General features: G+C 41.6%; 2 protein-coding genes across 2 annotated transcripts in view; one reads left to right on the top strand and one right to left on the bottom strand.

Annotated features, from left to right (window-relative positions):
- Positions 1-369: 369 nt before the first annotated feature.
- Positions 370-22,013, bottom strand: TXNDC9 (thioredoxin domain containing 9). Its single transcript, XM_001149127.8, has 7 exons — positions 21,944-22,013; positions 19,654-19,728; positions 17,579-18,071; positions 14,363-14,583; positions 8,898-9,016; positions 3,299-3,553; positions 370-1,144 (listed from the first exon to the last, which is right to left on the bottom strand). The coding sequence occupies exons 4-7, from the start codon at positions 14,549-14,551 to the stop codon at positions 1,027-1,029; spliced, it is 681 nt and encodes a 226-aa protein (XP_001149127.1). The 5' UTR covers positions 14,552-14,583; positions 17,579-18,071; positions 19,654-19,728; positions 21,944-22,013; the 3' UTR covers positions 370-1,026.
- Positions 18,551-23,864, top strand: part of EIF5B (eukaryotic translation initiation factor 5B) — a 62,337-nt gene continuing 57,023 nt past the window's right edge. The window contains exon 1 of the mRNA XM_001159759.8: positions 18,551-18,928. Coding sequence (XP_001159759.2) covers positions 18,894-18,928 — 35 coding nt within the window. The 5' untranslated portion in view covers positions 18,551-18,893. The remainder of the gene's footprint in view (positions 18,929-23,864) is intronic.

The raw sequence follows: 23,864 nt of genomic DNA, 5'->3' as shown, positions 1-23,864 counted from the left end.
CTACGTACGAGTAAAGAGCCTTCATCCTATGAGTAAGCTGGGGCAAAAGCAACTAAGGCCCAGTATTCTCAGTCTGATATTCCTGGGTTAGAGTTTCTGTGCTGTAAGTGGGGACTAGGTGGAGGAAGGAGTGCCAAACCTCTTGGCTACTCTTGCTTGCAAAAGGGCTTCTGCAACACAGAGCTTCAGGGAACGAGGCATGCTAATAACCTACTCTTCCAGAGGAGAAACTGTAGTCCAGGATTGGGAACTGGAGAGAGGGAATGGGGTCATGGCTCCAATGCCACAGACTCCCTATTCTAAAAGATTGACTTTCTTGAAAAAATGTTTTTGTTGGATGTATGCTTTTATGACAATTTCCACATAAACTTCCAGTTACAGGTATTTTATTGAGCAGAGACAGTGAAGTTCCTTATGCTGTTATTTCAAAAGTGTTTCCTGGTTTCTTTTTAATGAATGTCTTAAAATACAAGCAATCAGGACCCTTTAAATAAGGCAGTATGTTCACAAATCAAAATAGCTTTCTGCTGGCATCAGTTGATTCAACATCAACATGCAGTGTCCAGAATGAATAAGCAGTTCTTTAATGGTTATTTAAATATATTCCAGAAGAGCGTTTATAATTCATTTACAAGTGCAGTATTGCGCTAGTAAATGTTACTTGACCTCTTGTATAAATAATGCCGATTAAGAATTAATCCTGGAATAGTTTTTGAATTTCTAACTCTGTAGATCTAAAACACAATTGTAAATGGTATAAAGATGTAAGAATCATATTGTGATAAAGTCAATCTCAAAAATAGAGAATCCAGACCCTTCCCAGATAATTTAAGAACTGAGTTTTCCTCAACTTAAACATGATGGCCACACAGAAAACAGTAAAGACACTTTTCGATGTGATACAACTGTATAAAACTCGAGAATATGAGTATTTAGGTGACCAATGTATAGACATTAATAGAATTTTAAAAACACATTTAAATCTGAAGCAGAAAAAAAAGACAATTTACAAAGAATTATTGAGCTCTAATCATCATCAGAGTCTGAATCATATTTCTTTCCTCGGATAGTTTTCTTTTCCAGCTTTGTGAAGTTTGTTCCAAATTTCTTTTGGTTCTGAAATGGTGGCTCCATTAAATTTCCACTTAAAAAAAAAAAAAAGCATTTTATTCTTTATGATTTAGTACTAGTATACTAAACTGCACAAAAATCTATCTTTGTTTTCTTCCTGTAACATAGAATAAAATTTCTTTAAAATGCTGGTGTCAGGGAAGAGGTATAATGCTTATATTGATATTGATGGTTAATAGCCTTAAACCTTATTGTGTACTACTGAATGTTTTAGATCAATTTTATTTTCCTTTCTTTTTGAGACAGGGTCTCACTCTGTGGCCCAGGCTGATGTGCAGTGGTGTGATCACAGCTCACTGCAACCTCCAGTTCCTGGGCTCAAGCGATCCTCCCACCTCAGCCTCCCGAGTAGCTTGGACTACAGGCGTGTGCCACCATGCTCAGTTAATTTTTACATTTTTTGTAGTGATGACATCTCACTACATTGCCCAGGCTGGTCTTGAACTCTTAGGCTCAAGCAATCCTCCTGCTTTGGCATCCCAAAGTGCTGGGATTATAGGTATGAGCTACTGCACCAGACCTATTTTCCTTTTTATCATTAATTATGGATTAACATTTGGTTAACACAGTGCTCAGTTGTCACCGGAAATGAGAGAAACCATCACACACCTCCCGATATGATGCATCACTTCCATAATATGCCCGTCAAAAATCGATAATCTGAATCTAATCTTGAGGAAATTTAAGACAAACCCAAACTGGGAGATGTTCTCCAAAATAAACAGTTTGTACTCTTCAAAAACATCAGTCTTAAGAACCAAAGAATAACAATGGTAACTAAAGACGTAATAACTAAATGTGCTGCATTTTTGGTATGAAGGACAATTATTGGGACAAAGAGAAAACTTGAAATAAGAGCGGTAAATTACACAATAATTCCTGTTTTAATAATTGTACTGTCGCTACGTAAGAAAATGTTCTTGTTCTTAGAAAATATATATGGAAGTCTTTAGGAGTAAAGGGACACTGTATTCACAACTTCCACTCAAATGGTTCCCAAAATACTTCATAGTATCTATAAAGACAATGATAAAACAAATATAAAACATTTAAAATTGGGTAATATGGGCAAAGGGTCAATGAGGATTCGTTGTACTAGTCTGCAGGGGGTTGTTTCTACTAGTTTTTTGTAGAGACGAGGTCTCATCTCACTATATGTGGCCCAAATTGGTCTCAAACTCCTGGCCTCAACTGATTCTCCCACCTCAGCCTCTCAAAGTCTGTAATCTTCTGAGATTGCACAAGTGCCCCACCCGGCTGCAATTTGTTTAAGGCTTAAAATTACTTCAAAATATATAACTTTATTTAATAAATATTAATATTTTATGTTAATATTAAGGAAATGAAACCAATTTCTACAACATAGGAATGATTTCGGCATGTCTAGGAGAGTCAGAGAAAAGACGGGAGGGAAATGGGGGAGAAAGAAAAACGTGAGAGAACCTTCTACTTCCTGAAAGGCACCATGACTCTGGAATGGTAATTGCACAATTTTACCTGTTACTTTTGCAAATCAAGAAAAGGCAAAAAAGACAAGATGATATGCTCTGATTTGTGGAATTAGATAAATTATTTGTCTGAAGAAGTGGACAAAGAAATGGAAGTTGGATTTTAGATTGTTTTCAAACTATAACTGTTCTTCATAGCAAGCAATATAAGCTAGGCATAGAAACCTTTTTCTATTCATCAGCCTCTATAAGTAAAACAGAAATATCCATGTTAAAAATCTAGTATTTTAAAATATAACTTTCTTTGCAAGAGTCTGCTTTTAATTTTTATTTTATCAAAGAGAATCACTTAAGTCAGAATCCATTTGAGCAATCTGGCTTAAATTGGGGAATAGTCAACACTGGATTGCCATTTTAAGTTTCCAGATTAATACAAAATTAGTGTCAATAGTATACGTTAAGCTGAAAACTTTTATAGTCAGGAGTACGGTGAGACTCAGTTTTACCTATTAAATCAGTTTAATCTGTAAATCTGATTTTGCTGTAAAATCACGCTAATATTACACACTTCAAAAAACATGCTTTTCCTTTGAGAAACTTTCTACATCTCAGCCAAAATGCCTTAATTTCATAAAATAAATGTTACAATACAAAAATCTTTTGTAAAAATATCAACTATATATGAATTAAAATCAATCTCTTCTTTTGTTAAATGTTACCTGTAATTAAGAATGTCAGAAGAACCGAGCCTCCATTCTAAAGTTTCTGTGGTGAAGTCATCTGTATTTCCTAGGTCAGTAAACCCAACAACATAATCTTGTGTTTTCCCATCTTTTAGCAGTGCTAGTGTGGGAATGACTTTGATACGCAGTCTCTCACAAAGGAAAGGTGCTTTTTCCACATTCAGCTTCAAAAATTTGGTCTCGAGGTGTTTCTTGGACAATATTGCCAGATGTCTGTCTAGTATTTTACACCTGTAAGTAACCACACATAGAAAATTATAAGCTAAAACCACAGATCGCTTTTTTCAAAATAAATATCATCAAGGGAAATCTAATTATGTAGTTTTTCTGTTGACTCTCATAACATGGCAGCCAACTTAAACTTGTGTCAGATGACCTCACTTCCAGATCAGAGGTTAGCTGCCTGATTACGAGATGGGAAAACAGCCTATAAGATTCTAGAAAGTCAGATTTGCATTAATGATATTCTCTTTTAAAATATTAAATATATGCTTTAAGTCATAAAGGAAGTTGTCCTATCTCCTACACAGGAAACTTGAAGAGGAACAAACTGAAACTTGACAAAACTCAGAAGAGACTTACAAGAATCAGAAATGCACACATGGTGCCATATTTGGAAGTCATGAAGAAAAACTGAACAGCATTACCGAGGAAAAACTTCTTACTCCTAAATATGCAACGCTGTCAGTAAGAAGCACATTAAGGCTAAGGGTTACTAATAATATTTAAATAAATGTGGCCATTATGCTTCTAGGGAATTAAAAAATACCAGTAGTAACTTTTTTATTTTTTATTTTTTTGGAGGTGGCGTATTGCCCTGTCCCCCAGGCTGGAGTGCAGTGGCACGAGCTCGGCTCACTGCAAGCTCCGCCTCCCTGGTTCATGCCATTCTCCTGCCTCAGCCTCCCAAGTAGCTGGGACTACAGGCGCCTGCCACCATGCCCGGCTAATATTTTGTATTTTTAGTAGAGACGGGGTTTCACCGTGTTAGCCAGGATGGTCTTGATCTCCGGACCTTGTGATCCGCCTGCCTCGGCCTCCCGAAGTGCTAGGATTACAAGCGTGAGCCACTGCGCCCAGCCTACCAGTAGTAACTTTTATTAAGCCATCTTCCAATGAAGACAGAAACAGAAGTGAGATTTTCTTGGCCAGGTGCGGTGGCTCACATCTGTAATCTTGGCACTTTGGGAGGCTGAGGCAGGCGGATCACTTGAAGTCAGTAGTTTGAGACCAGCTTAGCCAACACGGTGAAACGCTGTCTCTACTAAAAATACAAAAATTAGCTGGGTGTGGTGGTGCATGCCTGTAGTCCCAGCTACTTGGGAGGCTGAGGCAGGAGAATCACTTGAACCTGGGAGGTGGAGGCTGCAGTGAGCCGAAACTGTGCCGTTGTACTCCAACCTGGGCAACATAGTGAGACTCCATCTCAACAAACAAACAAAAAACAAACAGAAAAAGTGACATCTTCTTTACATTAAAATTTATTTTCTGGCCTGATGCAGTGGCTCACGCCTATAATCCCAACACTTTGGGAGGCTGAGGCAGGCAGATCACTTGAGGCCAAGAGTTCAAGACCAGCCTGGTCAATATGGTGAAACTCCATCTCTACTAAAAATACAAAAATTAGCTGGGTGTCATGATGGGCACCTGAAATCCCAGCTACACAGGAGGCTGAGGCACGAGAATCACTTGAACCTGGGAGGTGGGGGTTACAGTGAGCTAAGATTACACCACTGCACTCCAGGCTAGGCGACAGAGTAAGACTCTGTCTCAAAAAATTCATTTTTGACTGGCCAATTCATGAGTGTTTCTAAAACAGACTATTGTAACAATCTTTTAGACCGGTGGTTCTTAACCCCAGGTGTTCATTATGATCAACTTTTATTTATTCATCTTTTTTGAGTTGGACTCTCACTCTGTCACCCAGGCTGCAGTGCAGTGGCGCGATCTCGGCTCACTGTAATCTCTGCCTCCTGGGTTCAATCGATTCTCCTTCCTCAGCCTCCCGAGTAGCTGGGATTACAGGCACCTGCCACCACGCCCGGCTAATTTTTGTATTTTTAGTAGCGATGGGGTTTCACCATGTTGACTAGGCTGGTCTTGAACTGCTGACCTCAAGCAATCCACCTGCCTCAGCCTCCCAAAGTGCTGGGATTAGAGGTGTGAGCTACCACACCCAGCCTGCCGTCAACTTTTAAAATATCCAGATGAATCAAAATTCTCTGGCAGTGGAGTTGGGAAACATACAGCTGTTCTTATGCTCAAATAAAGCTTGAGAACTACCTCTAGATGACTCACACACAAAATACTTCATGGTTATTTTTACCAGTAAACTTTTTGTGCACTTGATGTAGTTTTTCCTGAACTAAGTTTGGCTCTAACATAAGTTATGTGTAACCTTGGTGCCTCATCACTTTTTCCCCGGATATGTTTTTTCATATGTTACTCATGTAGTTCAGTAACGAGATTTCAATGAAAAATGGTAAGAGAGAACAAATTAATAAATGGTTTTTTAAAAAAAGCTCAAAACAAATGATAAGTCAACCTTTATATGAGAAATATGTTCCTGAAAATTTGTAAATAAATCAACTCCATACTTTAACTGCAGTAAGGAACGTATTTTTTTTTTGAGATGGAGTCTCGCTCTGTCGCCCAGGCTAGAGTGCAGTGGCACGACCTCTGCTCACTGCAACCTCCACCTCCTGGGTTCAAGCAATTCTCCTGGCTCAGCCTCCTAAGAAGCTAGGATTACAGGCACCCGCACCATTGCCTGGCTAATTTTAATTTGTATTTAAAGAGCAAGACAGAGTGTCTTGCTCTGTTGCCAGGCTGGAGTGCAGTGGCACGATCTCAGCTCAATGCAACCTCCGCCTCCCAGGTTCAAGCAATTCCCCTGCCTCAGCCTCCTGCGCAACTGGGACTACAGGCACGCGCCACCATGCCCGGCTAACTTTTTGTATTTTAGTAGAGATGGGTTTTCACCATGTTGGCCAGGATGGCCTTGATCTCCTGACCTCATGATCCACCTGCCTCGGCCTCCCAAAGTACTGGGATTACAGGCATGAGCCATGGCGCCCAACCCGTCAATCAATTTTTAAAAATCCAAAACAACAGTCATGGTATAAATAGCTATAGGCCTTTACGTATGTTTAAAAATAACTAAAAGAGCATAATTAGATTGTTTATAACACAAAGGATAAAAGCTTGAGGTGATGGATATTCCATTTACCCTGATGTGATTATTAAACATTGCATGCCTGTGTTAAAATATCTCATGTACCCCATATTTACCTACTACTACCCACAAAAGTTAAAAATTAAAAAAATAGCAATAGGCTTAAAACATGGGTTCCAATCTCTCTTTTTTTTTTTTTTATCATTTAGTATCTGAGTGATACTAGGTGAGTCAATTTCTCCAAATCTTGGTTTCCATACATGAAATACAGGAATAATAATAAGTGCCTCTGAAGATTATTGTGAATGTTCTAGGGATAATATACATGAAAGCATCCTGCCTACTATGTGCTAGGAACTTTGCTAATATATAAAGTTCACTGGATGATTTTGATTTTTCAGTTCTGTTTGAAGGTGAGTACTCCTGGTGATGCACTGTTTATACACCATCAAATGTATTTATTGACCACCTACTATGCGTCAAGCAGTTGGTTTAGGGCTATGATCCCAGAGAACAGTAGGTCACAATACAGGCAAATGCGCTGCCTCTACAAAACGAACAATCTAGTTGGGAAAGACATAAAAAAAACAAGTGAGGCCGCGTGCTGTGGCTCATACTTGTAATCCCAACACTTTGGGAGGCCAAGGTGGGTGGTTCACCTGAGGTCAAGAGTTTGAGACCAGCCTGGTCAATCTGGAGAAACCCTGTCTCTACTAAAAAGACAAAAGTTAGCCGGGTGTAGTGGTGGGTGCCTGTAGCCCTGGCTACTCGGGAGGCTGAGGCAGGAGAATCACTTGAACCCGGGAGGTGGAGGTTGGAGTGAGCCAAGATCCTGCCATTGCACTCTAGCCTGGGTGACAGTGTAAGACTCTGTCTCAAAAACAAAAAAAAAAAAAACAAAAAAAAAACAAGTGGACAAATAATATTTTACGTACTATTATATTTATATATCACCTCATCATATTTGTCAGAGGTTGGCAACTTGAGGAATGTGTGCCAATGCGAGATGGTTGTGTACCATAAGGGCAGAGGTTTCTCTGATACCTTTCTACCTGCCTAATCCCTTCTCTCACTGTTCCTCACAAGGGATTTCACCATCTCAATATTTTGTTTCATTTTTATTCTCTTAGTCAATGAATACCAGGCAATCAATTCTTGAAAGGTGTTAACTAACAACGAAGCTGTTGGGTTGTGAGATCAAGACAAAGGGGCAAGAAGGCCACAGAAATGAGAAAGACAGCAGGGCTGAAACCACAGTGAGTGCCAGAGACTCTAGAGCACAGTGCTTGTCTGTCCCGGGTAGGCAGGTGCCAGTCAGCAGATGACTGCCATTATAGTTCCAGCTATGCTATTAGCAAGTTTTCTGATTTTTTAAAGAAAAATTCTAAGTGTGGATATTTTCAAAAGGAGTTATCTCTCGATTTTTAAGTGTTGGCAACTAATCAAATCTGTGCACAAAAAACCACAAAGGCTTGGGTCCTTTGGTTTAAGATATGACCTCTTCTGAGGAGGTATTAACATTTTATAAGAGATCTGCTTCCTTAGAGAAATTTGGAGACCTAGGGTGGTCTAAGAAAAATCACTCCTTCTAGCCAAGACTGGCAGTCCCAACTCTGCTCTGGTGAAAGGTTTGGCCAAGCCACCATCTCCCCACCACAGTTGCTAGTTCCTTCAAGGAGGAACTGAAGGAACACTGACTCTCAACAGCTGTTGCCCGTTCCCAATATCATGGCTACATCACAATACTAGAGGGAAATAATTACTGTCATGGTGATAAGAATTTTAAGTATACATTTCTAAGATGTTTTTAGTTAGCTAGTGAAAATACAATTCAAAAATATAAGCCATTTATATGGGAATATTGACTTTCAGTAATATTCATTTATACTTTTGCATGTAACTGTTCTTTAAGTTACTCTTTAAAATAACAATTAACTTTTTTTTTCTTTCTTTTTTGAGATGGAGTCTCACTCTATCGCTCGAGCTGAAGTGCAGTGTCGCGATCTCCGCTCACTGCAACCTCTGTCTCCTGGGTTCAAGCAATTCTCCCACCTCAGCCTCCCCAGTAGCTGAGACTACAGGTACCTGCCACCACACCCGGCTAATTTTGTAGTTTTAGTAGAGGCAGGGTTTCGCCATGTTGGCCAGGCTGGTCTTGAACTCCTGACCTCAAGTGATCCACCCCCCACTTGGCCTCCCAAAGTGCTGAGATTGCAGGCTTGAGTCACTGGGCCCCTGCCTGCTTAACTTAATACTAAATAACATATGAGAGAGTACAATGAAACAACTTAGGAAGTTTTTTCTTTTAGTTTTCTTCATTTCTCTAGTAAGCCAGTATATCTCCAGCCAAACAATTCACTGTGTTTTTTTAGAAAAAGTCACAGATGGAAACAAAGTTACCTGAATGTGGAGTCTCTGTAGAAATGGCAAACCACATTTTCACTCTCCTTGACTTCTTGAAAAAAGTCTCTTTCACTAGGGATTTCTCTGTATTCCCCATGTCCTTTAGAAAGCCATTCCTAATTTGGAGAGAGGCAAAACATTACACATGTGAGATATCTCTTTCAGAACCACTTGACATTTTAAGTGTCCAAATCACCATCGTATTTTGTAATGAAGTCAATTAAAAAAAAAAGTTTTTTTTTTGTTTGTTTTTGTTTTTTTTTGAGACGGAGTCTTGCTCTGTCACCAGGCTGGAGGGCAGTGGCGTGATCTTGGCTCACTGCAACCTCCGCCTCCTGGGTTCAAGCAATTCTCCTGCTTCAGCCTCCCGAGTAGCTGGGACTACAGGCGGGCACCAGTATGTCCAGCTACTTTTTGTATTTTTAGCAGAGATGGGTTTTCACCATGTTGGCCAGGATGGTCTCGATCTCTTGACCTTGTGATCCGCCTGCCTCGGCTTCCCAAAGTGCTGGGATTATAGGTGTGAGCCACCGCGCCCGGCCCAAAAGTGTTATTTATTTATTTATTTTTTTGAGAATGGGTCTTGCTAAAGTTGCCCAGGATGGAGTGTGGTGGCATGATCATAGCTCACTGCAGCCTCAAACCTCCTGGGCTCAAGAGATCCTCCTACGTCAGTCTCCCAAGGAGTTGGGACCACTGGCGCATGCCACACCATGCCTGGCATTTTTTTTTTTTTTTTGGTAGAGACGGGGTTTTACTATATCGCCCAGGCTGGTGTCAAACTCCTCGGTTCAAGCAATCCTCCCACCTTGTCCTCCAAAAGTGCTGGGGTTATAGGCATGAGCCACTGTGCCTGGCTGAAGTCAAAGAAAAATGAATGTCTTTTAGCAATTTACTTTCCTGTTTCTACTGTCAATGCAAAACTAGTCTACGGACAGTGAACGTCTCCACAGCATGGCCTGGGTTCAAGACAATTACCTGTCTTTGTAGCTTAAAACATCTATTTTCTCAGAACTTTCAAAATAAAAATTTAGACTTGAGAGACTCAGAATGTAAATATCCACTTAACTCTATCCATATACTCTTAAACTACTAAAACCAGAAGCATTTGATCCAAGTTACTACAAGTCTTTTAAAAATAATGCTCGTGAGGCTGGGTGCAGTGGCTGATGCCTGTAATCCCAGCACCTTGGGAGGCTGAGGCGGCTGGATCACCTGAGGTCAGGAGTTCCAGACTAGCCTCGCCAACATGGTGAAACCCCGTCTCTACTTAAAAAAAAAAAAAATACAAGAAATTACCTAGCTGTGGTGGTAGGCGCCTGTAATCCCAGCTACTTGGGAGGCTGAGGCAGGAGAATTGCTTGAACCCAGGAGGCAGAGGTTGCAGTGAGCTGAGATCACGCCACTGCCTGGGCAACAGAGTGAGACTCTGTCTCAAAAATAAATAAAAATAAAAATAATGCTTATGAGATAAACCCAATTTGTCTTGGGGAGAAAAGGAGGATACTGCAGCTCTGAAGCTCAAGAGCCCTGTCTGCTTTTGATAACCACTTTATAAATGCTTAAAAAGTCTCTATACCTGCACTAATTGTTAGAAAGGTCATCTCACACTGAACTGCAATATATCCATAATTCTGGTCTGTGGATTCCAGCTTGGACAAAGATTAAAGTTTTAATCTCTCTCCCACGTGGGCCCTTCAAACATCACATATTGCCTAAGTTTTCCCTTCTCCACACTGAACACTTCCAGTTCCTTTTAACTGTTCTCATATGAAAAGATTTCTAGAGTTCCTACTCTTCCAGGATATCAACTAAACACACTCTAATTCACCAATGTCTTCTTAAAATGTGACAGAGGTCTGAATCCAGCCTCCAGAAGGGGTCCAACCAAAGAGCCAGGAGGGCCATCTCCCTTCCTCCTCTGGACGTCAGTGAACATGGCCCAGACTATATTGATGACTGCGGTGTCAAAATCACATCCATTTACATCGAGCTGACACTTGCAGGATACCCTGATATTTTCTTATGTGAAATTTCTACACACAGTTTAACTCTCAAATACAATTCCCTAATGACATATGACGTTTCATGACTGCTTTCACAACTTACCAATGATATGTGCCCTTAAAAAGTATTTGTTAGGCTGGACGCAGTGGCTCACACCTGTAATCTCAGCACTTTGGGAGGCTGAGGCAGGTGGATCACTTGAGGACAGGAGTTTGAGAACAGCCTGGGCAACACGGCGAAACCCTGTCTCTACAAAAAATATGAAAATTAGCCAGGTGTGTTGGCACACACCTGTAATCCCAGCTCCTCGGGGGCTGAGGCACAATAATTGCTTGAACTCCAAAGGCGGAGGTTGCAGTGAGCCAAGATCACACCACTGCACTCCAGCCTGGGTGACAGAGCAAGACCCTGTCCCAAAAAAAAAAGTATTTGTCTTTTAAAAAGCTGCTATTTCTAGGCCGGGCGCAGTGGCTCACGCCTGTAATACTAGCACTTTGGGAGGCTGAGGTGGGCGGATCACCTGAGGTCAGGAGTTCAAGACCAGCCTGGCCAACATGGCGAAACCCCACCTCTACTAAAAATACAAAAATTAGCCGGGCATGGTGGCAGGCGTCTGTAATCCCAGCTACTTGGGAGGCTGAGGCAGAAGAATTGCTTGATCCTGGGAGGTGGAGGTTGCAGTGAGCCGAGACTGTGCCACTGCACTCCAGCCGAGGCAACAGAGCAAGACTCTATCTCAAAAAAAAAAAAAAAAAAAAAGCTGCTATTTCTTTTCATTATTTATTCTCAGGTATTTAACCAAGAGGCTGAAGACCCGAACCTGTCCTGGCTCCTTTGAGGGAGGATGTGCCCATTCCAAACCTCTACCAATGCTCAGGGCCTCTCCTGACACATTCACTACACCCCTGTGCTCTTAGCATAGCCCCTTTTGGACAGCATGTGCTCCTAAGGTATCTGCAGAACAGAATCAAGCAGGATGGGCCTACCTGAGGCATGGCAGCTGGGCAGCACCTGGCTGTCAGTGGCTGTCACCCAAGCCTCTGCTTAACTCCTATTTCTTACCTTATCCCTCTATTCTGCTCCCTACCTAAGTGTGCCAGCTCTAGTTAACAGTAGGAGGGTGCTTGGCTGACAGAAGAATATAGATTCACCTAGGCCTATTAAGTGCCGACTGTAAGTCAATGCATACAATGATCTCCCCAATACCCTCGTGGATCAGAAAATCAAAATTACTGTATAATCTAATTACTGTATAATCTCTTATAAAAAGAATATCTATACAAATCACTAGGTTTCTTGACTATTTCCAGAAAATATTTTAATAAAAGACCTACTAAAATGCAGTGAAAGTTCTAAAATAAGACCCTCTGAATTACTCGATGACAAATTCATTTTAAATTGATTTATACATTAATAATAAAAAAGGCTTATAGCCAGTCTGCCTTAGTTGGTTTTAATTATATTCAGACCACTGTTTTGAACTGCCAAAAAGTTCCTTTAAGACATTATTTAATGTATGTTCATCACTGCAAATGAGGTGAATTCAGTCTCTCTACAAAAATATCCTAGTTGCAAATAATTATTTTTAGTTGCACATTAGCAATTAGTACTTAAATGTGACTATGAAATATGAGTTTGTGGCAGAACCTAAACATATATTACCTTAAATTCCAATAATCCGTCCTTTGCATACTAATTATCAGCCCTATACTATGAAAAGAAGCCAATTGGGCCTGGTGTGGGGTGGCTCACACCTGTAATCCCAGCACTTTGGGAGGCTGAGGCAGGCGGATCATTTGAGGTCAGAGTTTGAGACCAGCCTGACCAACATGATGAAACCCCATCTCTACTAAAATACAAAAATCAGCTGGGCATGGTGGCAGGCACCTGTAATCCCAGCTACTTGAGAGGTCAAGGCAGGATGGGCAACAGAGTGAGACTCCCTCTCAAAAAAAAAAAAAAAAAGAAAGGAAAAAGAAAAGCAGTCTATTTTCTAAAATAGGGTAGGGTACAGGTAAAAGCCATATAACGTACTCTATTTTAGAAACTCAAAATATAAAAATTTGGACTCACTTATAAAAGATTATTTCCTTTTATAGTAACTCTTCTAAACATGAGGGTGTAAACACATCAAAGTGATGCTACAGCAATACAAACAAAACGCCTTCTCTTTTTTTGTGGGGGAACTGGGTCTCGCTCTATCATCCAGGCTGGAGTGCAGTAGCACAATCTCGACTCACGGCAACCTCCACCTCCCGGGTTCAAGAGATTCTCCTGCCTCAGCCTCCTGAGTAGCTGGGACTACAGGTGTGCACCACCACACCTGGCTAATTTTTGTATTTTTTGTAGAGACAGGGTTTCACCATGTTGGCCAGGCTGGTATTGAACTCCCGACCTCAGGTTGTCCGCTCACCTTGGACTCCCAAAGTGTTGGGATTACAGACGTGAACCACCATGCCCGGTCAAAACTCCCTATTTCTTCAGAAAAGTTAAGCCTCATGTTTAAGTCACAGTCAACTGAAAAGGAACCAGAGTTGGTGATAAAGTATTTCCATGTAACCCAATGGAAAAAATGTTTTAATCAAAATTCAATTTGGCCAGGTGCGGTAGCTCATGCTTGTAATCCCATCACTTTGGCAGGCTAAGGTGGGTGGATCACTTGAGGTCGGACGTTCAAGGGCAGCCTAGCCAACATGACGAAACCCCATCTCTACTAAAAATACAAAACTTAGCCAGGCATGGTGGTGTGCGCCTGTAGTCCCAGCTACTTGGGTGGCTGAGGCAGAATAATTGCTTGAACCCGGGAAGCGGAGGTTGCAGTGAGTTGAGATGACACCACTGTACTCCAGCCAGGGTGTCACAGCGAGACTCCATCTCAAAAAGCAGAAAAAAAATTTCAATTTACAGAATTTAATCCATTGGTTTCAGTCAGAGTTTACAACTCTGCATTTATTCTACACAAACATTCTAAGAGGCAACAACGATAGAGCTGTGGCCACCTTTGTTACAAAGCATGCATTCTTTTGAATATGCCACATAATTATTTCATTGGAAATGCCTGAAATACATTTTTCAACATAAATTGACTTAATTGCTCTTATCTCATCTGTCTTATCTCGTTTGCTTTGAAAATAGCTAAATCGGCTTTAATATTACCTGAAATGGAAACCAATGACTCCCTAGCCCTCCATTCAACCAAACAAATCCAAGCTCAGAAAAACGATCTTGGGCAGATCTTTCTTTTACTCGACTGTGGATTAATATAGAGATTGGGCTAATTTTGAATGTCTTTAAAACATATTTTTTTCTGGGCAAATTTTTAACAGTAATAGGTATTCTGAATTCTAAAAACCCTAAACACAAAGAACGAAATGTAACTACTACAGCACATGTATATATAAGTTGTTAGGCGCATACTGTTATAGCAATTTCAGAAAGCAGGGCAGAGAGGTTACTTGTTTCTGCTGTTGAGCTTTCCTTAGTGCCTGGAGTCTCTTTTCTTTAAGGCGTTCCAATTCATCCTCATCCATCTGATCCAGTTTTTGAATTTCAGAATCCAAATGTTCTTCCACCAGTTTGGTAGTCTGAAGCAGCTGATGCTCCAGGACTTTGGAAAACATGTCAACAGATGCATCAGCTTCCATTCTTCCAAATGGTACAGAGTTCAGCCTGGGTGCTGGGGAGAAGATTTACAAAATACATTTTAAAAAATGCAAACAATAAGCAAGCTTTTCTCTACCATTTTCAAAAATTCTGGCAAGTGTATAATGTGTACTCTATGGAGTATTCTAACAACATCCAAGCACTTGATGCTGGGCTTAACAATTTTTATGTGTTTTTAAATTTAATTCTCAGTAGGTTCTAGTCACACCACTCAAAAACTACTTATAGCAAATTTAGGGTGCTTCTGATTTAGCATATGTTTTACTATACTAAAGCCAAGACAAGTCTTTAAGACCATCACCAAACCACAGAGAAATGAGTTGTGAAGTTATACCTAGTGATATATACTGACAATCAGTGTTCTTTACCAATGGGAAAGAGAAATCAGAAACAACTGTGAACAATAGGAAGGTATACCTACTGAGGTTTTACACATAAATATATATATTAAACTTTACTTAAACACAGAGTACAGTTGAGCAAAACACAGATTTTTTTCATGGCTGCTGCCCAAATGAGTTTCATTTAACTCCTAAGACGTCTCATTACCATTTATGTAAAGAAGAGTGCCTGGTGTTCCCTGAGCATTAATGTCCATTCCTGTTCTCCCATTACCTAACAAAAAAGTCTATGAGGTCACAAAAATTAATACTGGTTTCCATTTACTGACAGTGTTAACTTTGATGTAAAACACTCCAAATACTTTTCTAAATTTTGGGTTTTTTTCCAACATCACTCCTCTGTGTAAAATCAGAGTTTCAAAATAGAACTAATTCAGATTAGAAAGGAAGACCTATCTCAATTAGTCATGCATCACTTAACAATGGGAATATATTCTAGGCTGGGTGCTATGGCTCACGCCCGTAATCCCAGCACTTTGGGAGGCCAAGGTGGGCAGATCACTTGAGTTCAGGTGTTTGAGACCAGCCTGGGAAACATGATGGAACCCTGTCTCTACTAAAAATAGAAAAATTGGCCAGGCCCGGTGGTGTGTGCCTGTAGTCCCCGCTACTAGGGAGGCTGAAGTGGGAGGAGGATACCTTGAGCCCAGGAGGCAGAGGTTGCAGTGGGCTGAGAACGCACTACTTGCACCCCACCCTGGGCGACAGAGCCAGACCCTGTCTCAAAAACCAAAAACCAAAAACCCACAAAACAATGAGAATACATTCTGAGAAATGCATCATTAGGTGATTTTGATATTGTTTCAAACATTATAGACTATTTACACAAACCCAGATGGTACAGCCTGCTACACACCTAGGCTATACCATACAGCCTATTACTCCTAGGCTACAAATCTGTACAGCATGTTACTGTACTGAATACTGCAGACAACTGTAACATAATGGCATTTGCGTATCTAAACATAGAAAAGGTACGATAAATACAGTATTACAATCTCATAAAACTGAAATGTCCTTATGTGGCACATGACTATATATTTTAAAAGAAATGGAGTATTTTGTACTAGCAATTAGTACAAAATTTTACTTTTTTTTTGAGACGGAGTCTCGCTCTGTCGCCCAGGCTGGAGTGCAGTGGCGCATCTCCGCTCACTGCTAGCTCCGCCTCCTGGGTTCAAGCCATTCTCCTGCCTCAGCCTCCCGAATAGCCGGGACTACAGGCGCCCGCCACCACGCCCGGCTAATTTCTTTTTGTATTTTTAGTACAGACGGGGTTTCACCGTGTTAGCCAGGATGGCTACGATCTCCTGACCTCGTGATCCGCCCGCCTCGGCCTCCCAAAGTGCTGAGATTACAGGCGTGAGCCAGCCGCGCCCGGCCAAAATTTTACTTCTTTTCAAAGAAATGGAGTATTTTGTACGAGAAATTTTATACCAACAATTAGAGGGCAAGTTTATGTGTATCTCAGGGTTATTACTGCAGAAATGATTTATAATTTGCCTATCAAAGCAGGAGGCTGTTGCATATCAATAAACTATGATACATTTGCAAATAATACTGAAGCACCCCAAACTTCACAACAAACTGTGAATTCATTCACTCAGCTTCTGACACAGATTCTGACCCACACAGGCCCTCTATAAACGTTGAGCTGAAGAGAAATATTCTTGCAAACTTCAATTCTGATTCCTTTTTCTTTACAGGAAAAGCATTTGAAAAGCATACTTGATTTCATCTTTGTATCTCCATAGAACACAGCAGGTACTCAATAAACATGTATTTAACGTTGAATGAACACGTGCCTAACTTGTGTTCAAATTACTACACTGTTAAGTTTCAAAAGTATTTGAGTCTAAAAAACCAAATTGTAAGCTCCTCGTGAGTGCTATAAAATTGGAAAGGTGCTGTATTTCAAACACAGCAAAGATTTCCACGCTCCCTATCGCCCAAGAAAAATGTCAGTAGGACTGTGACCCTCAGTGAGGGGGTTGGAAGGAGAAGATAATAAGATACTGAATTGAACGTTGGAAGCTGTGCTCCAGGGATAAGCACAGAGAATGCTTACCCTGGAACTTTATAGAATGAGCCCAGAATTTAATTATGGGATAACTGGAAAAAGATGCGATTAAGAAGAGCTATTCTGGGTGTAGGTGTTGGTGGTCAGAGCATTGAGAATGGGGTAAAGAGACGATGCAACCCCTCGTTAGCTTTTCATTCTTCAAACCACAGCCTCTGATTCTTCCTTTTTACAGCTCCGCTGGAAGGGTGGGACGGGACACAGCGCGTCCTCAAATTCCCTAGTCATTTCCTGGACACCCTTACAGGTATCCGCCAAAACAATCAAGGGGCCTGGTCCTTAACTGAACCCCAGGTACCTCCCCAATGGCAAGCCGGCCACTCCCTGCGCCCGGGGAAACAGAGGAAAGCACAGTCCCGGTGGCCCCAACTTCGACGCCTCCTGGTGCGCTTGCGCAAGAGCCTCTGCCAAGACACCGACACCGGTGCTGGGGCCGCGCCCCTCCTCCGCTACGGATGTGGAGCAGCAGAATGTTCACCAGCACCCGGACGTGGTGGTCGGATTTTTCTCACTACCCTCTGCCTCACCTGAGCTCTCGGTGACGCCTGAGAAGTGAAAGAGCAGCAGTTTCAAAAGACACGTCCACTCCGGCTTTTGCCTTGCAGTAGCTGCCGGCGGCTGCAAACGGGCCGTCACATCCGCCTCCTTATTGGCTGCGAACCTCGCGCGATATCACCAAGACGCCAGAGGAAGGGGCGGTCGGTCGGGTGGCGAACAGTTCTGCGCGTGCGCCTCCCGCCCAGCAGCCCGGAACCCAAGGTGTCCGACCCTTGCTTTCCTCCGGGTACACGGCCGAACTGGAAGGCCGCAAAGCACTGTGGGAGTTGCAGTTTCTTAGTGCGCAGGGTGTCGTGGCCGGACTTTCTCAGGAGCGTGCTTCAGTATTCACGGTCCAGTGCGCCAGACTGGAAATGAGACAGCTGTGCTCTCGCTCAGCCGTGACGCTTGAACTGCGTTTCCATTCTGTTAGTGTTGAATGAACATTTTTCTTTTTTTTGTTTTCTTTTGTTAACATTTTTCCTAAAGTCGAGGCATAAACATATACAGCACAATTAACTTTTGCATAGTTAAAACCCAAAATATCACCGGCCAGATCCAGATATAGAACATTTTCCACCACCCCTGTAGGTTCCCTCTTGACTCTTCTAAACACAGGAATTTTTAGAACTCGCCCTCGCTTTGAGGGTGAAGATGAAGACCTATGTTAGGGAATTGATCGGCTGTGTCCTGTTCTGTTTTATTCAGTGACTGTACATAATGCATAATGCATGGATGTTACTGAGAGGTCCCTATTTTGTCCTGGATTTATCTCTCTCGCAAACCCCCAGAGGACTCTATTGGTTCGTTGTGGTTCTTTACTGAACTTCGTGCGGCTGAGAATACAAAGATATAAAGGGAAGCCCAAAGCCCACTCCTGAACCGAAGCGTGCGTTCCCCGTTGGGAAAGGGGTGAGGTGGGGAAATTGACAGCTTCATTGTCCAACTCCGGGTTCTAGAACGTGGAAAACCCGCGGGTGTCGGCTCGTGGCGGACGCTTGAGGGCAGGGGGCGCTCGGGCTCCTGCCTGGCCGGCCGGTCAACCGGAGACGCTCTACCCGAAGCGCAGCTCTCGATGAGCCGCGCCCTGCGTCGTCACGCCGAGGCGGCTGGGCGATGCGCTTGCGCACTGAGAACTCACACCATATGTGCCCTGTTCCAGTGCGCGGGTCTGTGGAGAGCCGGGTGCGAGCGGCGGCAGCACGGGGGGAAAAGAGCTGAGCGGAGACCAAAGTCAGCCGGGAGACAGTGGGTCTGTGAGAGACCGAATAGAGGGGCTGGGGCCACGAGCGCCATTGACAAGCAATGGGGAAGAAACAGAAAAACAAGAGCGAAGACAGGTAGATAGGGGTTGGGTCCGTACGGCGGCGGCCGCCGTGGCTCAGTGGAGTGTGCGGGTCTCGCCGGGCGCGGCGTCGGACCGGGGTCTGGGCTCGCGACGAGCTTCGCGGGGTACCAGGCCTGGGCCCAGAGTGTGCGGAGCGGGCCCAAGCCCCCGGGCCGGGTGGGCACGTAGGGCCTCGACGGCGGGCGGGTCCTCCCAGTCGAGCCTCGCTCCCCCGGCTACCCCTTCCCCGCCCTGAGGAGCGGGGTAGTAATTTGAGGGTTCCTGGTCGCGCGGGGAGGGTCAGGCGGCTTCGCCAGCGTGGCCCAGGCCAGTGTGAGTTTTTTTCCGCGCTACTCTTGGCGAGGGTGGGGAAGTTCTTTTTATGCCTCTTACACCTGTGAGTACTTGGGAGGGAAGGGAGCTTGAATGTGATGTACGGTCGGGTTTCTCTACTCGCGGTTTCAGGTAAGTTAGAGTTATGGGGAGGTGTTTAGCAGTTCGCTGTCTCTCAACTTAATCTGATTTGGATACAGTTTTCATTTATTTAAGGGCTGATTGTCCAGCCCTCATGCTTTTCGCTTTCCTTCTTCCGGCCTGTTTTTTGGTCGTTTCTTTGCTCTCTAGCCTTCCCCTAAGAAAGGAAGGGAAGAAGAAGAAACCAACCAACCGGGGTCGCTCCTTTCTAACCACCTGAAATGCTTTGGGGAGGGAGGATAAAGGTATATGCGAGTTACTTACCTGGAGATTTTTGAGACATTTCTGTGTGTCACATTCGATTGAGTTCTGTTACTCATGATGGAAAGAGTTGACTTCCTGGGAGTGAACAACATCTGTTACATTACACGTTCGTACACTACCCACCAAACTTAAATACGAGGCGGAGAGTAAGGTAAATTAAAAAAACTAGTGCTAGTTCATCAGTCTGACTCAAAACAGATATGTTGTCTTGAAGTTAAAATAAGTTTACTAATTATAAATTGGAAGCCTGGATCGTTTTCTCACCTAGCGTTTGACTAGCTTATGAGTAGAATTAAAAGACAACAAAGAGTCTTGTATTTCAGTTTTAGGTCTATTGGAGGAAGTTAATTGGTTTGGAGAATTGAATTATTGTTAAACCAGATGAATGAGAAAAAATAAGGATTATGGGTGATGTAGGGGAACACAAATTTCTGTACTTTTGACAGGAATTTTTGATGTATAGGGTACTTTTTTCCTTGCTAATGTTCAGCTGTCTCTAGAAAATAGAGAACTGAGTATAATGAACCTTTATGTATTAATTACCTGCCTTCAACCATTGTTAGCACATGACCTACTTGGTTTCATCCCACCTACTAGAAGTATATATATATATATATATATATATATACACACAAATTATATATATATATACATTTTTTTTTTTTTTTGAGACGGAGTTTCCCTCTTGTTGCCCAGACAACAAGAAACTTAGGGCAATGGCGCGATCTTGGCTCACTGCAACCTCCACCTCCCTGGTTCAAGCGATTCTCCTGCCTCAGCCTCCGAGTAGCTAGGATTACAGGCATGCACCACCACATCCGGCTAGTTGTGTATTTTTAGTAGAGACGGGGTTACTCCATGTTGGTCAGGCTGGTCTCGAACTCCCGACCTCAGGTGATCCGCCCGCCTCGGCCTCCCAAAGTGCTGGGATTACAGGCGTGATCCATCGCCCCTGGCCCCCACCTACTAGATATTTTAAAGCAAATCTCATTAGCTTTTCATCTGTAAATCCACCAAGTGTATCTGTAAGAAATATTAATAGTGATTCTTAAACATTAGCAAATATTCGGTCAGTTTGCTGATTTCCCTGATTGTCTTATTACAGTTTTTTTTTCAATTCGTTCATTTGGTTTAGGATTACACAAATGTGTTCTTTAGATTAAAATTACATATATATGTGTTTTTGTTTTGTTTTGTTTTTTGGAGATGGAGGGGCAGTCTCACTGTGTTGCCCAGTCAGGTCTTGAACGCCTGGCCAGTGATCCTCCCACCTCAGCCTTCCTAGTAGCTAGGACTACAGGCGCGATCCGGCTTATATGTTTCCCTACTTACACTTTTTACTTTCCAGGCTCTTCCACAATAGAAAAAAGCCATTGGGAGACAAGATGTTTATTCTTGTCTGTGTCTTTTTAGGGAAAAGTGAGTGTCTCATTGATTTATAAAGATTTTCAGGGATGCTGTAAAGTTTAAATTGCACACTAGACCCTGTTGTTAAATGATTGGTTTGGTTGTGTAGAAGAAATGCTGTTTTTTTTTCCCCCTCTCAACCTAATCTGTGTGTTGTTGTTGTTGTTTTGGTTTGTTTGTTTTTGGCTCATGTTGAAGGGAAAGTGGTGGCAATATAATTTTAAAACATTTATTTTCTCATATACCAATATATGAAATTGTTAACATTTTGTGAGTGTGTGTGCGTATAAATGCCTCATGGACTCCTTTTTATGAATGGCTTTCAGATTGTGTTTAAGAAATCCTGAGCTTTAGCAGAGTTCCCTTTGACTGGAACTGCTTGGGTTTTTATTTTGGTCTTCCCCATGAGATATTGGGAGATGGGGAATGGGAAGTTCCACTGCTTTGTGAGTCAGCTTTTTACCTTTATTTTAATATTTCTTTCCTTTCTTCAGGGATATTTTGAATATTTGTAAATGGGACAAAAACACAGACTGGAAAGAAAATCTAGAGGGAGAAAGTCCAATTTTAGGATTAGTATTCTTGTTTGTGTAAAATGAGATAGAGATCCGGTTTTATTCTCCTGGGTGAACGTCCACACTTTAAAGATTTTACTGTCATTCCACCTCCCCTCCTTGGCTATGTCAGGCATGTTTCTGGCAAGGTGTGAACTGGGTGAGAAATGCACAACTGCTTATTTAGTTATCAAGAGAAGGCATGGAGCCACTTTTCAGTTCTTGGACAGAACATACAATACTCACTGTCCTTAATTCTTATATTTAATTAATCCTTATTTTAACGTATTAGCCACTCAGTATTCATTTAAAATTAGATTTTAACTTACCTAATTTTATTTGTACAGCATGTATCAGTGATCAAGATATTTATTCTTGTCTGTGTATTTTTAGAATTCTAGAATTTTGCTTAAAGACCAAGTTCTAGAATTCTGTTCCAGTTTGTGAAAAATCTTCTTCTTTTTTTTTTTTTTTTTGAGATGGAGTCTTGCTCTGTCACCCCGGGTGGAGTACAGTGGCGCGATCTCCGCTCACTGCAACCTCCGCCTCCTGGGCTCAAGCGATTCTCCTGCCTCAGCCTCCCAAGTAGCTGGGATGACAGGCGCCCAACACCTGGCTAATTTTTGTGTTTTTAGTAGGGACAGGGTTTCACCATGTTGGCTGCCTGATTTCAAACTCCTGACCTCAAGTGATCCTCCCACCCTGGCCTCCCAAAGGCCTGGAATTACAGGTGTGATTCACCACGCTCAGCCCCAGTTTGTGTAATTCTAAGAATGAGATTTTGATGTGGTGTTTGTTCAGCAAGTTTTCCTGACCTTTTTCAGTTGAGTCGGGAAACTTGTTGAGACAAAGGCTAGGATTCAATATCCACATATCAAACAAATATAATACACATAGCCTAGGTTTAATAAAGGAATTCATTTCTTACTTGCATATATTTGAATGAAACTCTTGTCTGCATAAATTACATCAAAAAAAGATGCATAATCAGAATTCTTTTGGTCTAGCCTGTTCCTATCCTGACGCTTTAGGAAGTGGTAGGGAAAGAAGTCCTAGTTTGCTATAAATTAATAAGAAAACAGATTATAGATTTTTGTTGATAGTAACCTCTCTAGCCTTCCATGCTGTCCCTGTGGGGAACTCATTCAGCTACTTTTAATGTTATTTGCTCATTTGTTGTGCTTTATTTATGCTTCTAAGTTTATTCCAGTATTGCAGTTGATCTATAAGGTGGGCAGAGTGTTGTTTTACCAAGGAACTGAGTGTCAGTGGTTAGGTTAGAATAGCAATTCTCAAACTCTGGTCCTAGACTCCTTTACACTCTTAAATTCCTAAGGAACACAAAAGGCTTCTGTGTATGTGGGTTATATCTACCAGTTACAGGTATTACAAACTAAAACTGAAAAGTTCTTCAAATATTTAATTTAAAAATAAAAATAAACTTACATTATTATACATAACATTATTAAATAACCATATTTTCAAAAATAGAAGAGCTAAGCGTTTTTGCAAACATCTTCACTATTATATGACTTAATAAAAGATAGATCCTCACATTTGCTTATGCATTTGATCTGCAGCATCATCACACATCATTTAGCTTCTGAAAAACTCCCTTGTACAGTTGTGAGAAAATGAGAATGAAAAAGGCTAGTATCCTCTTAGTATTATTTTGAAAATAGTTTTGACCCCCTAAAATAGTTTAGATTCCCTAAAGAGATCTTGGGAATGAATTTGAGGACTGCTGGCCTAGGGATTTCTAAACTAGATTTAGGCATTTGTGGGACATTTCTCAAACTGTTTGACCATCATTCATGTATGTCTTACAGGTGCTGAGAATGCTTGAGAATCACTTAAAGGCAACTGAAGACATCTGTGGGCATGTTAATGTTCTTGATATTTTAACAATTTGAGAGTTTTCCTTTTTTTTTTTTTAAATGTAATACTTGCCAAGGTAAATATCAGTTGAGATTGATTTCAATTGGGAGTCCATTAAGTTTATAGATTATTTGTGACACTTGACATCTTTATGGTGTTGAATCATTCCATTCAAGAAATATATTGAGATTTAAGCACTTGAGTGCCAGATATTTTTCTGGATGCTAGAAATATATTTGTGAACAAATAAGTAATATGATTTGCCTCTCCATTTAGTTGGTTAATTTAATTCTATAACAGTAAAATATTATTATTTTCTTCATTTTAATCTTTAGGATTTGGCTTTTTCCCATGTATCACAGAATTTTTGTT

Source organism: Pan troglodytes, chromosome 12 (genome assembly GCF_028858775.2).
Source record: "Pan troglodytes isolate AG18354 chromosome 12, NHGRI_mPanTro3-v2.0_pri, whole genome shotgun sequence".
Classification (NCBI taxonomy): Eukaryota; Metazoa; Chordata; class Mammalia; order Primates; family Hominidae; genus Pan; species Pan troglodytes.
Note: the sequence above shows the minus strand (reverse complement) of the source record. Positions and strands in the feature narration are given on the sequence as shown.

Excerpts from the sequence above, each read along its gene's own strand:
- TXNDC9 (XM_001149127.8), bottom strand. The coding sequence starts at position 14,551 with ATGGAAGCTGATGCATCTGTTGACATGTTTTCCAAAGTCCTGGAGCAT. Across the intron at positions 9,017-14,362 it reads AAGCTCAACAGCAGAAACAA|GAATGGCTTTCTAAAGGACA; the intron begins GTAACCTCTCTG and ends TCTCCAAATTAG. Across the intron at positions 3,554-8,897 it reads TACAGAGACTCCACATTCAG|GTGTAAAATACTAGACAGAC; the intron begins GTAACTTTGTTT and ends GGTTACTTACAG.